The 22,155-nt window shown below is 39.8% G+C and overlaps 1 protein-coding gene and 1 pseudogene across 2 annotated transcripts in view; one reads left to right on the top strand and one right to left on the bottom strand.

Annotated features, from left to right (window-relative positions):
* LOC102855541 overlaps positions 1-1,024 on the bottom strand; it is a 25,769-nt pseudogene extending 24,745 nt beyond the window's left edge.
* Positions 1,025-14,748: 13,724 nt separating this feature from the next.
* DNTT (DNA nucleotidylexotransferase) overlaps positions 14,749-22,155 on the top strand; it is a 52,050-nt gene continuing 44,643 nt past the window's right edge. The window contains exon 1 of one of the 2 annotated variants that reach the window (XM_006880079.1): positions 14,749-14,966. In XM_006880079.1, the coding sequence (XP_006880141.1) occupies positions 14,767-14,966 (200 nt within the window). In that variant the 5' untranslated portion in view covers positions 14,749-14,766. The remainder of the gene's footprint in view (positions 14,967-22,155) is intronic. The other variant, XM_006880078.1, reaches the window with a different exon arrangement.

Here is a 22,155-nt window from a genome sequence, read left to right as displayed (position 1 = left end):
TTTGACCAATAATCCAGTGCATATGCCAAAAGTTTCATTGAGAGTGTATTGACACGTAGAAAGTTTCCAACAAAGACAACTCTGGTTATTTTCTCATTAATAGCACACATTCGTGCCAAAGAGCCAATGTTATTAGTGATGGTAAGCAAAGTAGCTCTTGCTAGATCCTCTTTACTAATAGATTCTCGCTTGTCCTTATGTATCATATTCCCAAAACTAGATGCTACAGCCCAACCTGGCAGACCAAATCTTTCATAATCTCCGCCATAAATATCACAGACCAGCTTGTCTGCTTGGGTGCTGTCACCTTTGGATGCCATTTCAAGAGCCTCTTCAAAACTTTCACAGCCAGTTAGTAAGCTACACAGCCCTAGGAAGGTACCACCACCAAGGCTTGTTCCAGTTACTCGTTTGTACTTGTCTTTGGAATGGACTGCTAAAATACTGACTCCTGAACCAATGTTCACTACCAGTAGTGGGTATGGATCATCCAGGTTAAAAGGCATCTTTTGGCATCTTTCAGGCTCTGAGGCATTAGCAAAATAATAGCACTCTGCCCATTGAAAGTGACAGAATCTATATACAGCAAGCCCTTTACAAGGCAGTCAAGTTCACCCAGTTTATGCAAGTGGAGGTTTCCAATTGTGCAAAAATCTTTTTCAAACTTGTAAGCACCACCTCCTGTAGCACAGAGCACCGTATGTAAGGTTGAGAAGTTTTTATTTCTTCCCATTTGGATAAAAGTAGGCAGGTCATGGGTTGGAAATCGAATAAAGTGCAAGTTCCCTCGCCGGCCAAAAAGTGTTAAATCCTTAAGTTCCAGGTGTACATCTCGAATGCCAGTGGATCCATATGCTACATTAGAAGTCAAATATTTCCGAATACTTTTTAAACTCTCAACTTCTTCTTGTTCTTCCTCTGCTGTGATATCAATAGGTTCAAAATATGACAGCTTTACAAGTGTTCCTCCAATGTCCATGCCAAACCATGGGAAAGAGGGCTTCTTGGCATCCTTGATCTTCATGGCGTCGGCTTGCGGGGCAAAAGAGCAGCCTCCCGTAGGATGCAAGAAAGGCAGTGGCAACAACTCAGACCCTACTGCCCAATTTGGCAATCACCAGCCTCCTCATACTTTCAAGACCCAAGCAGGTTTCAAATTAGAGTATGTGGATCATTTAATAAATAACTATGTCAAAGAGGACATTATCTAGAGAAAAAGGAACTTGGGTTAAAACCTTCACTTTGTACGCCAAAATAAATTGCAGGTGGATCAAAGATTTAAGCATGAAATAAAACTATAATGAAAAACCTAGGAACCAACCAACCAACCCACCCATATGTGATTTCTCCCATACTCAACAGCACATAACAACAACAACAACAACCCCTTATTAGAATTTCAGGGCAGAAGAAATTTCCCAATTTGTCACAAAACGTACAAATAATTATACATTGATTTGTTTGACTGCATTACACAAAAATCTGCATGCTTTTTAAAAAAGCATTGCCAAGTCAAAAGATAAAAGGGAGAAACACAATATGAATGAAGGATAGTGTGAAACACAATGTATACAAACTTTGTATACAAACTAAATTTTTTTTTATTTGATGGGAGAAAAGATAAAGGAGAAATTCTTTGTATCTATACAGAGAAAGGGGTCTAACTTTAAAATATGTCAACAAATCCTACAAATCAATTAGAACCAGAAATCCCCGCATCCAAGAATAGGTGAAAGTTATATAAATGGATGATTTCTAAAACTACACATAACTTTTTATATATGAAAAGATGCCCAACCTCAGTCATAATAAAGGAAATGCAAATGAAAACTCAACTGAGATATTTTTTTCCACATGTCAGACTTGCAAATATCCTAAAGTTTGGTAACATGCTTTACGGGTGAAAGTGTGAGAAATATAGATTTCTTCTCACCTTGCTGGTGTGTAATCAGAGTGTAAATTCGTACATCCTCTCTGAATAACAGTCTGAAGAATGGCACCATTTAAAAAATTTATGTATGTACATAAAGAATAGGGAGTTCTGGTGACCCAGTGGCAAGAAGCTGCACTTCAGTCCTGAAGGCATGTAGTTCGAGGCCACTAGCTGCTCTGCGGGAAAAGGATAGGCAATCTCCAAGTGATTGACTGCCTCTGAAAACCACTGAAGGGTCAACTATGGGTTGGTTTCGGCTCTGCAGTATCCAACAACAACAACAACATATAAAGAATTTAAGGGGGTCCTGGTGACACAGTGGCTAAGTGTTTGGCTACTACCTAAAAGGTCAGCAATCAAATCCATTGGCCCTGTGAAGGGGAAGGACAAGCCCGTCAGCTTCAGTAGAGATTACAGCCTTGAACACTATGAAGCAGTTTTATTCTGTCCTATGCATCAGAACTTACTTGATAGTAGCAAGTTTAAACAAGTTTCCCAACATTAAGTTTGGCATTTTGAGCTCATATAGTGGTACATTGGAGACTATCAGCTTCTGTTAAGATTCAACAAAATAATGCACTACCATCAAGTCAAAACTGACCCTCCAAGGATTTCTGAGGCTGTAAATTGCACAAGGAGATGGCCCAACTTTCTCCCTGGATTTGAACCACCAAAGAAGGTTAACCTTTGGGTTGGCAGTACAACTTCCTATGGACTATGCCACACGGCTGCCATTCTGTTAATACTATAGCCAAGAAACCTTACAAATGGTGTCATCATATATTGGAAGCAACTAGATGACAATGGAAATTTCTGTTTATAAACTTATTGTCTTCACAGTTGTAAAACAGTGAATATGATTTTTTCTAAATTATTTATAGGGGAGCTCTGGTGGCCTAGTGGCAAGAAGCTGCACTGCAATCCCAGAGGATTGCAATCCCACTAGATGCTCTGCTGGAGAAAGAGGAACAATCTCCTCCTGTACCAGTCAGATCTGATTTGACGGTACACACACACACAAATTAAAAAAAAAATTATTTCTAGAACAATTGCTCCAAAACTTTGATATAAAAGATCAGTCTATAGAATGTGACTTTCCCTCCCCTCCCCCATCCCTCCAAGTTATTCTACCTGAGAAACACGTGCAAAATACATTTCTCAAATTTGTTGCATGAAAGCTGAGTTTGGTACTATATTCACCAATGTCAGATTGTGTCTGTGCGGCTGTTGAACCTCCTTTTCCTCCCAGGTGTTGATAAAAGACATTTACTTCCTGGTAAGGAATAGAGAGGGTTTTGGCTAATCCTCAGCAAAGCCAGATGCAGAGAAATGGTGTGGCACAAACACTTGAGGGCTGAGATGTGCCATTGGCTTATTTCTGATTGGTCATTCTGGATGGAAGAAGAAATAATATCCTTACACCTACAATTCGAGATTGCCATCTTCGAACAGGAATTCGTGTGTGTCCCTCTAGGGCTTATAAAGTGGTAGATATCCTGTCCCTGCCATACAGAAGGACCTATGTGGGAAGACAAATCATATTTGTGTATGTAAGAAAGGCAGAAGACTGTCCAAATAGTTATTGCTATCTGTTGTGAAATCAGAACAGACTCACAGCTGACGCTCCAAGAGGTTTGCACTGCCAACCAAAAGGCCACCAGCTGCTCTTCAGAAGAAAGATGGACAATCTCCTCCCATTTACTTTCCTACTTATTGCCTCTGGAGTTTCACCAGAAAACCCACCAGAGGGTCAGCTATGAGTTGGTTTTACTCCATGCTACATGACAACAACAACATTGGTCAAAAGAACATCCTTTTCTCAAGGATAAAGCCTTGAAGGCAAGAAAATTCTTAGAAAGATTAATGGAAATAAGAATTCAAGGGAGGAAATGGGAAGAGCACAATAAGATTGTGCCTCTTGTAATTGATGTTATGAAACAAAATATTATGAATGGCTGAACAGAAAACCCATTTGTCTTATAAACTTTCACTTGAATCCCAATTAAAAAAAATAAAGGATGAAGGAATAAGAAAGAAAAGGAATGGCCATATCACTTTTCTATCTCTGTTTCAGTGGAAAGTATTTAAGGTTTCCTTCTTTGGCAGGTTTCCACCTTAGAATAGTTCCAGTTTCACAGGTTTTACTGTATTAATCTTCATTTCCTATTTGTTTTACTCTGATGTGAGTCTATACCAAACTCTAGTTATAAATATTACTATGCCTATAAAATCCAGTACAGGAAAAACTTATAGTCAAGCTTATCAAATTATTTGCTCAGCATGAAGATTGAATTGGTATGAAGAAAGGATACAATCTTGATACACACCTATCCTGATTTTAGACTATGTGGTGTTCACTTATTCTTTTAGGCAACTGTTTCTCAGTCTACATATTCATTTCACATGAGCACAATTGAGTGTTCTGTGATCCCCATTCTTAATGTTATAATTTTTTTATGGGTAAAATTCTATGAGGACAGGGGTTTTGACATTTGTTCACTCTGTACAACTCATATTGCTTTGAATAATACATAATATATAGTGGGCACACAGTAAATATGTGCTAAATGAATTAATACTCACACCTTAAGTTCCATGAGCTCTTTCCTGGATAATAGCAGCTGAGGTCATTGTTCTCCTCTTTCAAAACTACTGTATATATCTCTAGAAGACTGACATTTGCAGCTCTCCTTTGATAATGCCACTGTCCTGCTCAGAACTTGCTGGGTCCAAGTACTAACTTGGACTTTTAGTCTTCTCCTAGATCTTAGACAAACTCAATCTCCCTCTCTTTTCCCTTGGCCTTCCTTCAGCTGTCTGTCAGCCCTACAGTACCCTACCCCACCCTCTGGCACGCACCTTCTCTGTAAGAACTACTCCTTCCGCACATTCCTATCACCTTTGGATTCCTCGTGGTAGAGGGAGAGTGAGGAAGAGGAAGATGAAATACCCTCTAAAGAGTAAGAATAAATTTGAGTGGAAAAACATTTAACAAAGCTTTAGAAAATAATAAAAGAAGAGGTAGAGGATTAGTCAAAGCAAAAGAGAAGACGACCATCAACAATATAAATTGGCAGGGTGGCTGCAACAGAGAGTCAGAGCATGTCAGAGATCACAAGGGTGGCACTGGACAGGGCAAGGGTCAAATCTGTTGTTTGTGGAATCATTTTGAGTCGTAGTCAACTCAAGAGCAACTAATAATATCTTTACAGATGATGATTATTGTTGTTATGTCATGAGAGTATTATTATATAAAAATATCTCAATTAAATTATGTATTTCTTAAGGGTAGAAGCCTAAGGGTTAAATAAAATTCTCCAGTTTACCAGAAGTATAGTGGATCTTATGGCTACTGGTGTACGAGTTTGCACAACTGTGGCAATTTTTATGGTGCTGTAATGCTGGAAGCCATGTCACCAGTATTTGAAACAAGAGCAGCGTCACCTAGAGTGGGCAGCTACATGACCAAGACCAATTCGTAAGTCAGACTAACCATCCACTTTTGAAATAGCAGAGCCTTGAAAATCCCATGAAGAGCAGCAGAACATTATCTGATGTAATGCCAGAGGACACTGAAAATGCAACTGGGAAATGAAGACTGAAGTTGCCAAGGATTTCATTTTGATTGTTGATTGGAACCACCATCAAAACCCATGGGAACAGCAGTCAAGAAATAAAGAGATGAGTTGCACTGGGAAAATCTGCTACCAAGGATTTCCTTAAGGTGCTAAAGAGCAAGAGTGTCAGTTTATTTTATTTTTTTTTAATTTTATTTTATTATTTGTGTGTGTGTGCGTGTACCGTCAAATCAGATCTGACTGGTACAGGAGGAGATTGTCCCTCCTTCCGCGGCAGAGCATCTGGTGGATTCGAACCGTGCGCCTCTGGGATTGCAGTGCAGCTTCTTGCCTCTAGGCCACCAGAGCTCCCCGAGTGTCAGTTTAAAATCCAAACTGCACTTGATCCAAGTTATGATTTCCTCCCCCAATTGCTTCACCTACTCAAAAATATTTTCCTCTGAGTAAATCCCCATACTTTCTCATGCTACCTCCAGTCAGAGTGTGTACAATTAAATTTTAGAAATATTTTTCAATGAAGGCTGTTGCTGTTAGGTGTTATGAAGTCAATTTTTTTACAGATGCAAGAAATAGATATTATCTATATATTTTCCCCACTTACAGCATTACTTGAAATAAAGATCTGGATAGAGTTAGAAAACCCAGAAGAATATCTAAAGTGAACTTAAAATATAGACATTGTGCAAAACTGAAAATCACTTAGTTGTTCCCTAGCATAATTCCAAATGCTAACTTTCAATCAAGTAGTTCCTCACAAAAAGGCAGATGAGAGGGCCTCCAAGGTGAGTTATTCCAGGAATTATTTCTTTAATAACACGTAATGATTCTCCAAGGGAGCTCTGACAGCACAATAGTAAGGAGTTACACGGCCAACACAAAGGCAAATGGTTTCAATCTACCAGCTGCTTTTAGCAAAAACAGTAAGTCAATCTGCTACTGAAAAGATTTATAACCTTGGAGATCCTATGAGGCAGTTCTATTACGTCCCACAGTGCCAAGCTGAGTAGACATCTACTGATTGTTAGTGGATTCTTTGGTTTGATTTCTATTGAAAGTAGCAGACTGTTTACATCTTTCTTCTGTGGAGTGCAGCTGGTGCATCTGAAATGCCAAGCCTTCAGTCATTGTGCCATCAGCGCTCATGAAGTCAGTTTTTTACTGAACTGTGATCTCACTGAACAATGTAGAGCTACTCTATCAGGATTTCTAGGCCGTAATCTTCATAGGAAGAGATCATCATGTCTTTCTCTCATTGAGCAGCTGAGTGTGTTCAAATAGTCAACTTTTTGATTAGCAGCCTTTAATAAAGATTAGATGTAAGACTAGAACTTCCATTTTTCAAAGAGGACCTTCTAACGTGTATAAAGGTCAGGTTCTTAAAAATCTGGATCTGTCCCTGGAGAGGCCTTTCTCTCTTGACGTCAGTTCAGATTAATTTTCCAGAAAACAAACTGAACAACCCTTGTGCAGATGAAAGCTGAAGTAGATGCAAACTACAAACAAATGGAGGTGGTAGACAACTCTCGAGTTCTGACCACAAGGCATTTAAACACCTGGGGAATTCAACCAATTCAAGATTCATCATAGTTTGCGTCAAGAAAAGCATCAGAGTGAAAAGGAAGCTGTGCTGGAAAATCAGACTCAGTTTTGGAATACACATATCCTCAGTGAGAAGAGGAATGAAACCAGAAGCATGGGAACAAAGAGAAGGTGGTGAGAACACATTGAAATTAGGTCCTTGGTCACAATCTCCATGAGTATGTCCTGCTGTGCGGTAGACTCTCCCAAAAAGTGAGATCAAGAACGCCCTTCGTTCAAGGTGAAGAGTTTGAGATCTTTCGGTAGGCTTCTAATTCCAATGCCTCATGCAACTGTGACAACAAGATTGTAAGACCAGAGATGAGTCAAGCAGCAGGCGAAAAATAGAAAGATGAGCTGCAGTGGGGAAATCTGCTACCAAGGATTTATTTGAGGTGCTAAAGAGCAAGAATGTCGGTTTAAAATCCAAGCTGCACTCTATGATCCAAGCGATGATTTTGGTTCACAAAAGTTTTGATGATTTCGCTGCATCATTCTGTTCAGCATGATATCATTACTGGATAAAGGGGAATATTTTGGGAAATACTTGATTGCTGAAACTTATTTGGAAAGAGTATTAAGCTTCTAGCCAATAAGATAGAAAAATGAAGACTAGATGTCAAACATTAAACACTCTTTTATCCATTTCCTTGTTGAAACTAACTTCTGATTTTATGGATGAAGGTGAAACCCAAGTTGTCATTAAAAGGAATGATTTTCTTGTCTTTATTAGCACCCAAATTAGCACCACAGTGACAGATTACTTCTCACTGTCAAGAAGTACCTTTTTTGAGATTTTTGTCATTGAAGAAACTCTACAATATTTCCCCAGGAGGCACGTCTAAGTTCTAGGAGACATTTGTTGCCAAGAACCAAACACAGCTGTTCAGGCACAGAGGAAGCTGGTGCTCAGTAAAAACCAAACCAAAATAAAACCCAGCCTATGCTGTAAAGGATGGCAAAGTTCCCAGATCTATAGCTTGATATAAAAGTAAATAAAACTGCCGGAAGCAGAAGCTTTTCCTCTCAAACTGACTTCTTCTAATGCACATCAACAGAACAACAGAATTTTTGAGTACAGAAATGATCTTTCTTTTTTCATGTAAAACCTGTAACCCTAAACCTTTTATTCTACCATATGCTTATATTCAATAACAGCCTCTAACAATGACCACTGGATTGTTGTCCTGCATATAATGCCTAATCATGTCTTCCTTTCAGATAATGCTTCCCTTCTCCCATTCCAATGTGGTGTTCGTTATTTATCCATCCTTTCCTGCTCTCTCCCTGCTCTATGTCCATCCTATTTGTATAACAGTGGCCTTATGTAGTACTTGTCCTTTTTATGGCTGAGAGTTCACTCAGCACAATATCACCATGACTCATCCGTATTGTGTAGAGTTTTACAGTTTCATTGTTTTTCATTTCAAGTATTATCCAAAATGGAGAAAGGGGGGAAGTCAATGTTTAACTTGTGCAGCAACAGTGTGAAAGACTCACAGTCAATGATGAGATACATACTTTGGTTTTATCGCTATTATGGCCTAAGCAAGTTACAAACAAAAGAGTGAGCTTGGAACAGTAGCCAGACACCTGCAGTTGATCAGGTGGGTTGTTTCCATGTTATTTCATTTAGTGATCACAATGCCGTGAAGTTGACACCATGACCACGACTTTACAAATAAGAAACGGATACTCCCACAGGTGAAGCGTCTTGCAGAAGGTCACACACCTGGTGAATGGCAGGTGGCTAACAGGCGTACATATCTCCCAAATCACCCAAGCTCCCAACTGTAAACAACAGGATGCTCTAAGGATTGTGAAATAAACAAACAAGCAAAGTTGAACTGGTTTCTTTCCAGCAAGACTTCTAGAAACTCTTAATGTTCTAATGCATAATGTAAATTTTTATAAGAGCTTTTCTGGTTTCACTAAACTTAATTAACCACAGAACTTTTTCTTTTGCATAGAAGAAGCTGGTGCTTCCTGAAAGTTATCTTGGGATCTATGGAGAGAATCCCTCTGGTCTTACTGAGGACCTGTATCTGTTTTTGAGTGGGCCTGACACTAGACTGTATGCTGAGCAAATAATTTGAGAAACAGGACTCAATGAAGAAGAGTGTGGTCTTAGAATTTGAGGAAGACTCATCAACAACCCACCTTCGCAGATGGCATGACTCTTTTTGAAAGTAAGAAGTAAAGAAGACTTGGAAAACTTGCTGCAGAAGATCAAAGGCCACAACCTTCAGAATGAATGTTGCTGTTGTTTTTGCTGTTGTTGTTGTGCACAGTCAAGTCAGTATTGACCCATAGCTGATCCTCTGGCTGGTTTTCAGGAATTAACCACAAGGGACGACAGTGCCCATCCTTCTTCTGCAGAGCAGCTGGTGGATTCAAACTGCATTCCTTCAGGACTGCAGGGTTGCTTGTTGCCAGTAGGCCACCAGTGATTCCTCAATATGGATGACATGTCAATATTAAGAAGATGAAAATCTTTGCCACTGGACCAATAGGTACATCATGATAGATGAAGAAAAGATTAATCAAAATTGTCAATGACTTCATTTTTCTTGGATCCACAATTAACACCAATGGCAGCAGCAATCAAGAAATCAAAAGACATGTTGAATTTGGAAAATTTGTTGTCAAGGACCTCTACAAAGTGTTATTATAGAGCAAGGATATCAGTTTAAAGACTAAGGTTCACCTGATCCAAGCCATAGTATTACCGATTGCTTCATATGCATCTGAAAGTTAGACAATGAATAAAGAAGACCAAGAAGAAACAATGCTTTTGTTTCGTGCCTCTGATTTGTGAAGAATATTGACTATATCATGGACTGCCAAAAGATCAATCAAGGCTATCTTGAAGGAAGTGCCACCAGGGTCCTCTTTAGAGGCAAGGATGGTGAAACTTCATCTCACACACTTTAGCCATGTTATCAAGAGAGGACAAGACCTTAAAAAAAGACATCATGCTAGAAAAGGTGGAGGGTCAGAGAAAGAAAGGGGAAAGGGTGACCCGCAAAGAGATGGACTGTAAGCATGGACTTGAACGTACCACAGATTGTGAGGATGAGGCAGGCTAGGGAAAATTTCAGATTTGCTTTTCATTGGGTTATTATGAGTTGTTGTCTTCTTAACTGCAACTAACTACAACCACCACCACAGTTAAAGCAAAGAGCCAATGGAAAGTACTGTCTGAAACACCTATATACTAGTGAATGGAAACACAGGAGAAAAGCAGGGACAGAAAAGGGAGCAAGGAGGGAAGTAGGTTTGAGTAATTATAATGGCAGTAATTAATACTTATATACCAGTTAGTTTTCAGGGATCCTTAGAGTCAAGAATTACAAAGACTGGACTCACATATTTTGGGCATGTTGCTAGGAGGGACTACTCCTTAAAAGGAGGCATCATGCTTGGAAAGGTGGAGGGTCAGGAGAGGAGGACACTAAACAAGATGAATTGACACAATGGCGGCAGCAATGGGCTCAAGGATGTGAGAGATGATGAGGAAGGTGCAGGATCAGCCAGGGTTCAGATCTGCTGTTCACAGGGTCGCTGAGATATACTCAAAGGCACTAAGAAAAATAACAGTATACTAGGACTCTTTCAAGTACTTGTTTAGTCCTCATAAACACCTATGATTAAGAAATCACTCTAGCTCCATTGCATAGATGAGTAAATTAAGGCACAGACTGGTTTGGTAATTTGATAAGATAGTTCAGATATATCTGGGTGCTAAACTCAAGTAGTGTTGAACTATATCACATTTGCTCGTATTTGAGAGACATTTCCTTGGAAATACGTGAGGTGGATTAGGATAATCAGGAGAGTCACGTGGTTTTCCACATGGTTATCCAAAAGACCCAAAAGCTTAAGAATAATACTACTTGATGATGATAATAATTTGTATATAAATAATTCATTACAAATCAATAATATTAATCCGCATTTGAATTCTAATTTATTCCAGCCCAGGTGCATAGAGTATTATGCATAGAACTGCAACCCAAAAGGTCAATGGTTCAAATTCCCTGGCTGCTCCATGGAAGAAAGATGAGGCAGAGTCTTCCTGTGAAGATTTACAGCTTGGGAAAGCAAAGAGAGCTGCTGTGAGTGGGAATCAGCTTAAGGATAGATCCTAGGAAGAGCCTTGGTGGTACAGTTATTAAAGAGCTAGACTGCTAATCTAAAAGTCACTGGTTCTGTCTCACCAGTCTACCAGACAGAGGAAAGACATGGCAGTCTGCTTTGTAAAGATGCACAACATTGGAAATCCTGTGAAGCAGTTCGACTTTGTCCTTTAAGCAAAGTTAGAATTGACTCAATGCCAGTGGGTTTGGTTTGCACCAGGCAGTATGCTGGCTGCTAGGGATTCAGCTTGCATAAGGCCTACATGGTTCCAGCCAAATGATTAGTACATAAAAGGGCTGAGCTCATCACATCACAGAGTGGCATGGGATTTTATGGGTAAAGACATGTAGAGGAGAGTGGATTATGAGAGCAAGAAAAGCACCTGAATCAAACCTAGGATAGTCCTTTGACACTTTTGTTAAGAGTTCTCCCTCTATAATGAGTTCTGGTGACCTAGTCCGACGGGAGTTATGCTGATAACTCAAAGGTCCCACCTCTCTGATGGTTTGATTCCACTAGAAGCTCTGTGGGAGAGAGGTGAGCAATTGACAATTTCCTCAGATGGAGAATTCCATAACACTCATTTGTACGCATGTGGAACCTGTCCATAGATCAAGTTCAAACAGAACAAAGGATTATTGCCTGGTTTAAAATCATAAAATGTAAGTGTTAAGGTTGTATCTGTTTATTATACTTAGTTTGTATGCTGAGCAAATAATCTGAAAAACTGAACTATATGGAAGAAGAATGTGGCATCAGGATTGGAGGAAGACATCAACAACCTGCATTATGCAGAAGATGTTTGCAGAAAATGAAGAACTGAAACACTTATTGATAACACCCAAAGACTATAACCTTCAAAATGGATTATAGTTCAAGAGTAACACAACAAACGTCTTCACTACTGAGCCAATAAACAATATGACAAATGGAGAAAGGTTTGAGGGTGCCAAGGATTTAATTTCTTTGGATCCACAATTAATATCTATGGAGGCAGCAGTTAGTAATATAAAGATTGTGTTGAGCAAATCTATTACCAAGGAAATCTTTAAAGTGCTAAAGCAAGGCTCTCTAAAGTGTGCATGATCCCAGATCCCAGTCACAGTATCTTTAAAACTTCATACAGGCAAAAGGTGGTGGCGAGAGTGAGGTCTCAGAGTCTGTACAATAGCAAAGAAGATAGATTTGGAATGCACTGGATTGGAATCTTGTCAAATTCTACATCTAAAAGGAATAAATGCATCTTGATTTTTTTATTACAAAATACACTTGAAATAAAAATGATTACAATTTAAAAAACTTTAAAAAGCCCTTCATACACATGTAGAAGTTGGACAATGCTTAGGGAAGACCAAAGAAGAAAAACGGATGCCTTTGAATTGTGGTGATGGTGAAGAATACTGAGTATCCCATGCACGGCCAGAAAAAGAAACAAACTGGCCACGGAGAACGTGCAACCAGAATGCGCCTTGAAGGCGAAGATGGTGACTGTCTCGCACACCTTGCACTTGTTGTCAGGATGGGGCAGTCTCTGGAGAAAGACATCGTGCTTGGAAAAGTAAAAAGTCATTGAAAGAGGAGACCTGCCTTTGATTGACACAGTGACTACAGCAATGGGATTAAGCACAGCCGAGACTATAAGGATGTTGCAGGATTAGGCAAGATTCTGTTCTGTCGCCCTTAAGGACTCTATCAGTCTGAGCTGACTGGCTAACACCCCGCACTAACACTAAGGGGCCCTCTATATATTTTAGAAAGCTCTATTTGTTAAGGAAGGAGTGCTGACGGCATAATCTGCAGTGAATTGTGGGCCCAATCAAAAAGTTACACATCTCCAGAATTCAACTCTACCAGTGAATCTGAGGGGGAAAAAGATGACAGACAGTCTCCTCCAGACTTGGAAACCCGACTGAGGGTGGCTATGAAGTGGCATCAGAGCCATGATGGGGACAGTACATGAAAATTGCTGAAGTGCTTTCCCTTTTACAGAGCTACTATTTATTTCTCTACAACTCCCACTTGAAGATCCATGATTTTGTTTCCTTAAGCTACACAAAGTTTTGCAAATGTTTTCTGACAACTCAAACTGTTCAGTTGAGCGGGTCATGTGCATACAGAGGAGCTCGACATCCCAGATGACAAGGCAGAGTGAATAAGCTGAACTCAGATTGCTACGGTAGAAAGAAGGTGATAAACAAGGCATCTCAGTGGGGATCAGTACAGATTCTGAAATCAAAGAGGTCTGAGTTAAAGTCCCAGCTCAACCATTTCTAGCTTTGATGTTCAAAGTTCCTTGACAGTGCTTTAATCAAATGAAGAGAGTGGCATTACCTGTCAGTGATGCTGTGAAAATCCCATTGGTAAGCTTTGTAGGTTCTTGACTTGATGTTGGCCATATACTCAGGAAAGGAGATCTATAAGATGTATTTGTGAAAGGCACATGCTTGACTCAGCATAGACACCTATAGACATGTTTCTTTATGGCAGTGATTACATCTAAAGGTAAAGATCCCACTTCATTCCAAATCACAGATTATTCTCTCAATAACTTTGTTATGTGGTGACACTGAGTCCATTTCAACTCAAAGCAATTCCACATGGCAGAGGAGAGCTTCCCTAGAAGGTTTTCTGGGATACAATCTAGGGTGCGGATCACCAAGTTTTCATCCCACAGAGCTTCTGGATGTATTTGAACTACTAAACTTTTGGCTGGTAACCAAGCACTCAATTATTGTACCACCAGGGCTCCTTTGGGAAATCTTTGTCTACTGGGGGTAGGGAGAAAGGACTATGAATTGTTAGGGTTCAAGTCAGAAGACTTGGACTCATACTTGATTTAATCCCTTTTTTGTTATCTTGGACCTATGTGTCAGGTTGACAGAGCTTTCTTTTCCTCACTTATGAAAATACATCAGTGTGGAGAAAATAGAGTAAATGCCCACAACGAAGCACTACAGAACAGTTAGAAACAGCAGATTAGAACTCTGGTAGTGTGGACAGGTCTGAAAAACTGTTCTGAGGTTGAATAGGGGGTATCAGCACAATGTGAAATAGAATGCCATTTAAGCAAAATAAAAAAGACATGCAGTCTTTAACATCCATGCAAGCTATGGAAATCACGTTGCAATGGTGGTTTAGGGGAAGAGGGGCATACATGTGAGGCAGGAAGTTAAAAGGGATGCACAGAACAACAGAGGGGGCTCAACAAGTTAAAAAGTAAACACATAAATTATGGGAATGATGATGATCCCTTACTTCCTCACAAAGCCTCCCTGAGAATCTGATGAGGTTGTGTATGTATCAGTATAAAAAAGTTCCTTTACTGTTTTCATTATGACCTTCAAACAGACAGACAAGCTGAACATCATTTGGTAGACATTCCCATTGCTCTGCACCAGGAAATCATCTCGAGGGCAGTGCCCATGAAGTCTGCTGCTGAGAGGACTTCAAAGCTCTTCTTGGAGGGTGGCAGGCTCTGCCCTCACTTCAGAAGGCACCACTTGCTGGCAGAGCCAGAAGCAGCAGCAGCCTGTCCCCATGGACCCACTGCAAATGGCCTGCACTGGCCCTCGGAAGAAGAGAGCCAGACAGATGGACACATCCATGGGCTCCACGCAGGACATCAAGTTTCAGGACTTGGTCCTCTTCATTTTGGAGAAGAAAATGGGAACCACCCGCAGAGCCTTCCTCATGGAGTTGGCCCGAAGGAAAGGGTTCAGGGTTGAAAATGAGCTCAGGTAGGACTTCACTGATTTTATTTTGTAAATAAACAGGGGCCTGGTGAACAAGTCCTTGGGAACCGCAGAAAGACTTGCTTTATCCTACCTATGGAAGAAATGACATTCCCATGGGGAGAACAACGGATCTCTAAGTACAAAGCAATTTGAGACCATTAAGGAGAAAGAGAGGGAGAACTGACCATAGTTATATTAAATTAATTGGCACTAAATGATAGACTATTTTTAAACGTTTTTTCTCTTTTCCTTGTATATAAGGTATTTAGGTATGAAATTGTTCTTGTGCTTGTGCACCATTGAGTCAGAATTAACTCACAGCTGACCCTCCAGATATGAGATAGGGTATCTGATAAATACAAAATGATTTGGAAATGTTAATATTAAAACTACTATATTCCATTCTTGAGCAAAGTAAACGTTCTTGAGAACAATTTTTAAAAAGATCCCCTCCCCCCACCCCCAGCTAATTTGAGACATAGACAATAGTTTGGTGGTTCAACTCACCTAACCCTCTGGCTGTGCTGAGCTGACCATTGCTTGTGATGGATTAGAATTAGCGACTGCAGCTGCTTCACCACAGGCACTCAAGCGTAACTTTGTTCACACTTTTCAGAAGATGAATCTGAATTGGATTAATAGACAGAAGTTGATTAAAGATTTAGTGACAGCAATGTCCAGTGGCAGTAGGTGCCATTCTGAGTGTGAGGAGCCCAGAGACCAGGCTAGTGAGCAAGAGAAACATCATTTGGTCCACCTACATGGGTCCACTCATCGACCCACTCACTAATCACAGATATTATCCTTATTGCTTTTCTAACCATCATATAAACTTGGATATAACAGATGGAAGAAAAGGTAAAATTCAGCAACACACACATGGTATTGGAACTTTGACATAAATGGTGGTTCTAAGTCAAACACCAGAAAGGGTCCAACGAAGAAAGAAAGATGATTAATGCATTTGTCTGGCTTGAGATGGATCACGTGATTTTTTTTTCAGGAAAAAGTCTAAGAATCTTATGTGAAAAGAAATTATTATTTAAAAAAATAATCACTGGTCATTGATACTTGAAAATAGAAGCTAGCCAGGATTGTCTGGTGAACATATCAGCTTTAAAGTCTTGCAGAGAGTTACTACCAAAAAAAATCAGTCATCCGAGATAAGTGTCACTAATAGTCATGTGAAAAAGTCAACTAGAATTTTCTTTTCAAATAGAATGCTCAGTTCAGAAATGCCTAGGTTTTCTACAGTCTTTCGTTTTATTTCCCTTAAATGATTTCCTTTTCTTACCTTTCTACTTTAAAAAAATTCTCCTATAGTTATACTCAATCTCATTTGGAGTTGATACTCTTTCTACCACATCCTAGATTACATTTCATTGTTAGATCTGCCTAATTATATAGATTTACATAACATTTTAAAGCTGGGAGAAGGGATTACACAAGCAGGGGAAAAAATATCCCAACAAAATAAAAATACCCATCCAGCTCTCAGGAGCAATGGTTTTATAAACTACTATCTAACTTGGGAGGGACAGGAGAGCAGTATGCTGAGTGAACTATCTCAGTCCGATAAGGACAAATATGGTATAAAACCATTATTGTAGAGTCTGTATGAGGACCTAAGGCAGGGAGGGGAACAGAGGAATAAGGAAGGGGGGGTCCTTAATCTTGATAGGTGGAGGGAGTGGTGAGTAAAGGAAAGGGGAAAAATCTGGTGTGAAAAACAGTGTATAAGAACTTTGTAAGTAAACCGGTATAAAAAGCAAAAAACAAACCACCCATCCAAAACATGGCCCATTGCCATCCATCCATTTCTACTCACAGCAGCACCGTGTGATACAGAGTAGAACTGCTCCATGAAGCTGGCTTGTCTATAATCTTTATGGAAGCAGATATCTCTAGGCAGCAGTGATTCTGTGTGGATTTGAACCATCAACCTTCAGAGCAATCATTGAATGTAAACTGTGCCACACAAAGTCCTCAAAAGAGGCTAAACAAAACAAAGAAGCAGTAAAGAGGAAAAAGAAAATTCAGAAATTAAACTCCTTCACAAATATAACCTTTATGGAAGCAGATCTCCACGCAGCAGTGTGTCTGTGTGGATTTGAACCATCATCCTTCAGGTGAATGTAAAGTATGCCACCCAAAGCCCTCAAAAAAGGCTAAACAAAACAAAGAAGCAGTAAAGAGGAAAAAGAAAGAAAATTCAGAAATTAAGCTTCTTCACAAATACGGATCTGCTTTTTGTCGTAAAGAAATTCGTTGAGGGGGTGGCAGAAAGGCAAGAGTGAATGATCCTACAGTACCACTTACATGGAAAGCTCTCTGTTAGACTATCCAAACTCCCAGCAAGATCTCACTGACTTAGTTGTAAACACAGCTCTGAACCGGTCCAAGGCAGCTGAGGCCAGGACTCAGGTAGACAGCGGGAGGTAAGTGTCTTCTGTTGACAGGAAACCAGGAGAGGCAGCTTTTCACCCCAGATGCCTCCTGGCCAGGACAAGCCCAGCTGCTCAGACAAAGGAAACTGGTGCACTGCGAGCAAACTGCTGCTGTGCATGTGCTGGTGGCAGCGTTCCCAGGCTGGCAGCTTGGGACATACATTAAATTAGAAGAAAAAAAATGTACTCTGTAGCTCAAAATAACCACAGGAAGTAGAAGTCCTTGCTCTCAAACAGAATATTGTAGACACATAGACTCTCATTGGAAATGAAAAGAGAAACTGTATGGGGGGGAAATGACAGATCAATCCAGAGATTTCAAATCCTGGTTCTGCTCCTTTACAGGCAGATAGTAAGGGGTAAAGTCCCCCAATTCTCAGCTTAATTTCCTCATAAATAGTCTATCTTTGGCAATCACCCAGTGAGATGCTGGGTGTCAATGAGCTGCAATACATTATACAGTTACAGTTATACAAATGTACAAATGTGGGGTTATGTACTCTTTGTTTAGCTGGATCCATTGATCTTCACAACAAAACCCTCTGGAGAAGGTTCACTTTCCACACTATGAACTAGGTCAAACATACAAACAAGTAGAACAAAGAGGAAGGAAACCCACCAAAATGTTTTAAGCAGTTATTTGAGGGTTAATATGAGAAGATTATGGGTATTCTTATTTTCTATGTTCTCCATTTTTTCAAAGTATAGACATATTTTTAAAAACAAAAACAATTTTTAAAAAGCTGTGAGTTGGTGCTCATTCAACGTCAAGGAGTTTGTTTTAGCATTAGGTTTGTTAAAGAAAGGACACAATTTGTAGTGAAGATTATACCTCTTTTCCTTAGTGTAGAGTAGAAGAAAGAAAAACTAACAAAGATAAAGAAATAAAAGCACTGAAGAATAGGCAGTGACTGTCACAGTTCCAGAAGGAGGGAGTGATCAACACATTCTTTAACTCTTAGGAGAATTATATTTGAATGGGGTGGGGGCAATTGGATTGCTGCTTTAAGCAGGCCCAAACAGACACAGTTAAAATAGGAGCTCTGAATGCATTGAACTGTCTGGAGTAATTTCTTTCTCTATCTTTTATGCCCTGTATGCTTATATTTGGACTGGGCTCCATTAATACGTATGTTACGTTGTAGAAGGACAAGCAATTCATTGGGCCAGAAAAGCTAGGTACTTAAAACACATATCAGAGGAGTCTAATTCTGCAAGGGATTTTTACACATTCATGAAAAGGATATTGAATTATATTCCATGGCTGATCTCCTAAGGTTTAGGGCAGCTTCACAATCTTTTGAGTCATTGAATGCAGGCTAAAGAGGGATCAGTTCTATTTCATCAGAGTTTCACGTAAATTGGGAGTTAGTCTATATATAAATCTCCTCTATGACACACTAGCTAAGTTTACAAACTTAAAAAGAGTTCTAGTGGCTCAGTGGTGAAGTGCTTGAGTGCTGATCAAAGATCAATGGCTTAAACTCACCAGTTTCTGGAAATCAGTAAAGATTACAGTAAGGATTCTCTTTCATCACCACTGAGTCAGAACTTCGCTGAGTTTCAGAGGCTGAAATCACATGAGAGGAGATATCCCATCTTTCTTCTTTGGAGTCAAACCACTAGGGAGGTACTGCCTTGAGTTTACAAAGCAACTCCCTAAGGAGAGTCTAGGAAACTCTATGGGGCACTTCTACTCTGGGCCTATGAAGTCACTGGGAGTCAGAATCAATTCAATGGCACACAACAACACTATGTTGAGTCGAATCACTGATGGTGAAGAAAAAATCATGGCCAAGAAGGATGATTTTCCAAGTTTATCCATTCAGTAGTTTAGTACTTATCAAGTGTCACTGTTCAAGCAGCTGGGAACTCACTGGATAAATACTACCATCTGGCCTTGACCTCTCCAGTTTGATTATAAAAGTACCATTGGAAGGCATTGTCTTCAACGGAAACAAGATATGACACAATGACAAACAAAAAGTTTTATTATTGGTTCTCACAATAAAATACTATTTGTTAAGTTCTGGAAAGACAAAATAGTACAGAACATGACACAAGGAATTGACTTGTCAACTCAAAGACTACTCTTCTAGGGCAGTTCAAATCGACCAGTGGTTTCTTGGGAGAAGTAAGGATACTCTCCTCCCATGCAATTTATTGCCTCAGAAACCCTTTAGAGGGTAAACTACACATTGGTTCCAATTGGATGGCAGTAAGTGAATACATGCAAAAAGTCTACAATGAGACAGGAAAGTCAGCATTTACACCTCTTTTGTCACCCAAAATTGAAAAAGGGCCTTGAAGGCACAATAGTTAAGCACTCAGCTATTAAATGAGAGGTTGGAGGTTTGAATCCACCAAGGGAAAAAAAGACCTGGTACTCATTCACCATCAAGACTCACTATCTCATTATTGTTGAGTCAGAAATGACTCAGAGCTGACCTTCCAGAAGGAAGGCTGTAATCTTATAGGAAGAGACTGTCCATCTTTCTCCTACAGGGTTGCTGGTGGATTTGAACCAGAAAGGTGAGGCCTTTGGATTAACAGCACAGTTATCTATAGACTAGGCCATCAGAGTCCCATAGAATTGAAACTGACTAGACAGAACCTAAAATAAATACGCAAACACATAAATATAAAAATACAAAGACAGTCTACACAGTTCCAATGGCTAATGAAAAGGTCATGCCTCTCTGATTGTTTGAATCTCAGGAGTTTAATAGAGAAAGATAGGACCATCTCCTTCTATATGACCTACAGCCTCTAAAGTCTGATGGAGAGTTGTTAAATCAGAACTGACTCAACAACAGTGAGATTGATTTTGGTTTGGTTTTTTTAATATGAATATGTCTTAGTTATCGAATACTGATATAATAGAAACATCGTAAGTGGATGTCTTTAACAAACAAATTCATTCATTCTTCATAGTTTAGGAGGAAAGAAAGTAAAATTCAGGGTGCTGGCTCTAAGGCAAAGCTTGCTCTCTCTGATGACTCTAGGTGAAGGGCTTTGGTCTCCTTTCAACATCTATGAGGGAGATTTTCCTGGGAGACCTCCATGTGTCTTGACAGCAATCTTTCCATGGGTCTAGGAGGTTCACAGTGCAGGGTTCCTGCCTGGTCCAAAGAATGTGTTCCACACTCTGATCTCCTCTCTTGGTTATTGATCTTACCAGTTATAATCTCTTTGTATCTCAAAGAGATTAATTCAAGATATTGGTTAATTTAGTAGATTGTGTTATGCTTCATTAACATAACTCTTTCTAATTCTCCTTTAATAACATCCTATTGTGGTTGTTGTTATTATGTGCCATCGAGACACCTACAACTCATAGTGACCCTATGTACAATAGCTCTGAACTCTGTCCTATTCTGAGCCAGTCTCACTGACCCCAACACTCTTGACCCCCTTTTCCCAGTTCCCGTATGAAATTATCTCATCCAGAGTCTTTCTCTATTGTGTTGTCCCTCCACTCTTCCAAGCATGATGTCCTTTTCCAAAGACTGATTGCTTTTAGCCACGTGTCCAAAGTATGTGAGAAAGAACTTCAAAATCCTTGTCTCCAACAGGTTAGGATTTATAATTTAGGAGAATTGGATCAAGTCACAAAATGGAATATAATTACATAATACAAAGGACTATGGTCTAGTCAAGCTAAAACATTTTGGGGGATATACAATTCTGTCAACAACATTCCATCCTTTGGCCTCCCAAATTTCATGTCTTTGTCATATGTAAAATATATTCACCTCATATTATCCTATAAATCCTAAATGAACTCCAAGTCCAAAATCTAGAAGGATAAAATCTGCCTTTATCTGTGAACCTGTGAAATCTAGACTACAAGTTCTGTGTTTTCAAAGCACAATGAAAGAACAAGGTAGATGTTTCCATTGCAAATGGGAGAAATATTAGGTAACAAGAAAGTGAAAAACTCAACAGAACAATTCACATTAGCTCTTAATGCTTGAAAATAATTTTTTATTCTCTGAGATTATCTGGACAATGGTCTTATCCTCTAGACTCTGGTGACCATAGCTTCTGGATTCTTCTGATGGGTGACTCCTTGGCCCTGGACTTCAGATCTGCCTTCCAAGCCCACTGGGATGGCAGCGCTGCTCCCTGGACTTTGGGCAGCCTTGATCTCCTGGTCACCTAAGTGGGTCTTCATCCCCTTGGCCCCAGTCCATTGTGCTGCTCCCTGGGCATGGCAACTCCACTTTCTCACCTTTAGTACCTTCTCTGGAACTTGTGAAAAGAGCTTTACATTCAGGAATCACCTTGGTCAAGATCTGACTCTGAAACTTAGAGAGCCATGTCCCCATCATTTCAAACCCTTCGGTTATGATTCCACCCTTTGTGAGCCCAGAGGTTGTATTCCCATCCTTTGAGAGTTGGGCAGTGCTACATTCTGTACTCTATGTCTTCAGTTTCGGCTTCCTGGTTCCTTAGACCCTTAGTCTCCTGACTCCTAGGCTCCTCAGTCCTCACAGGTTAGCCTGATCTCTGTTCTGCTTGACTAAGTTTTACAGAACTCTTTAAGTTCTGCTGGTAAGTGCCCAGAGATACCTCACTTTACCAGTAAGCCTTGCCCCAAAGACACTTAGCTCTTTCAGTCTTGGGGTCCACTCCCAGAAATAGACTTTGCTCTGGTTTCATATCCTTTATGATTAAAAAAATTATGGATTTCAAATAATAGGGAATTTTAAGTCATAAGTCTTCCACACTGGAAACAGACA

This window comes from Elephantulus edwardii, unplaced genomic scaffold (assembly GCF_000299155.1).
Source record: "Elephantulus edwardii isolate Elephantulus edwardi_28Jun2011 unplaced genomic scaffold, EleEdw1.0 scaffold00006, whole genome shotgun sequence".
In the NCBI taxonomy this organism is placed as follows: Eukaryota; Metazoa; Chordata; class Mammalia; order Macroscelidea; family Macroscelididae; genus Elephantulus; species Elephantulus edwardii.
The sequence above is the reverse complement of the archived record's forward strand: the minus strand, read 5'-3'. Positions and strand labels throughout refer to the sequence as shown.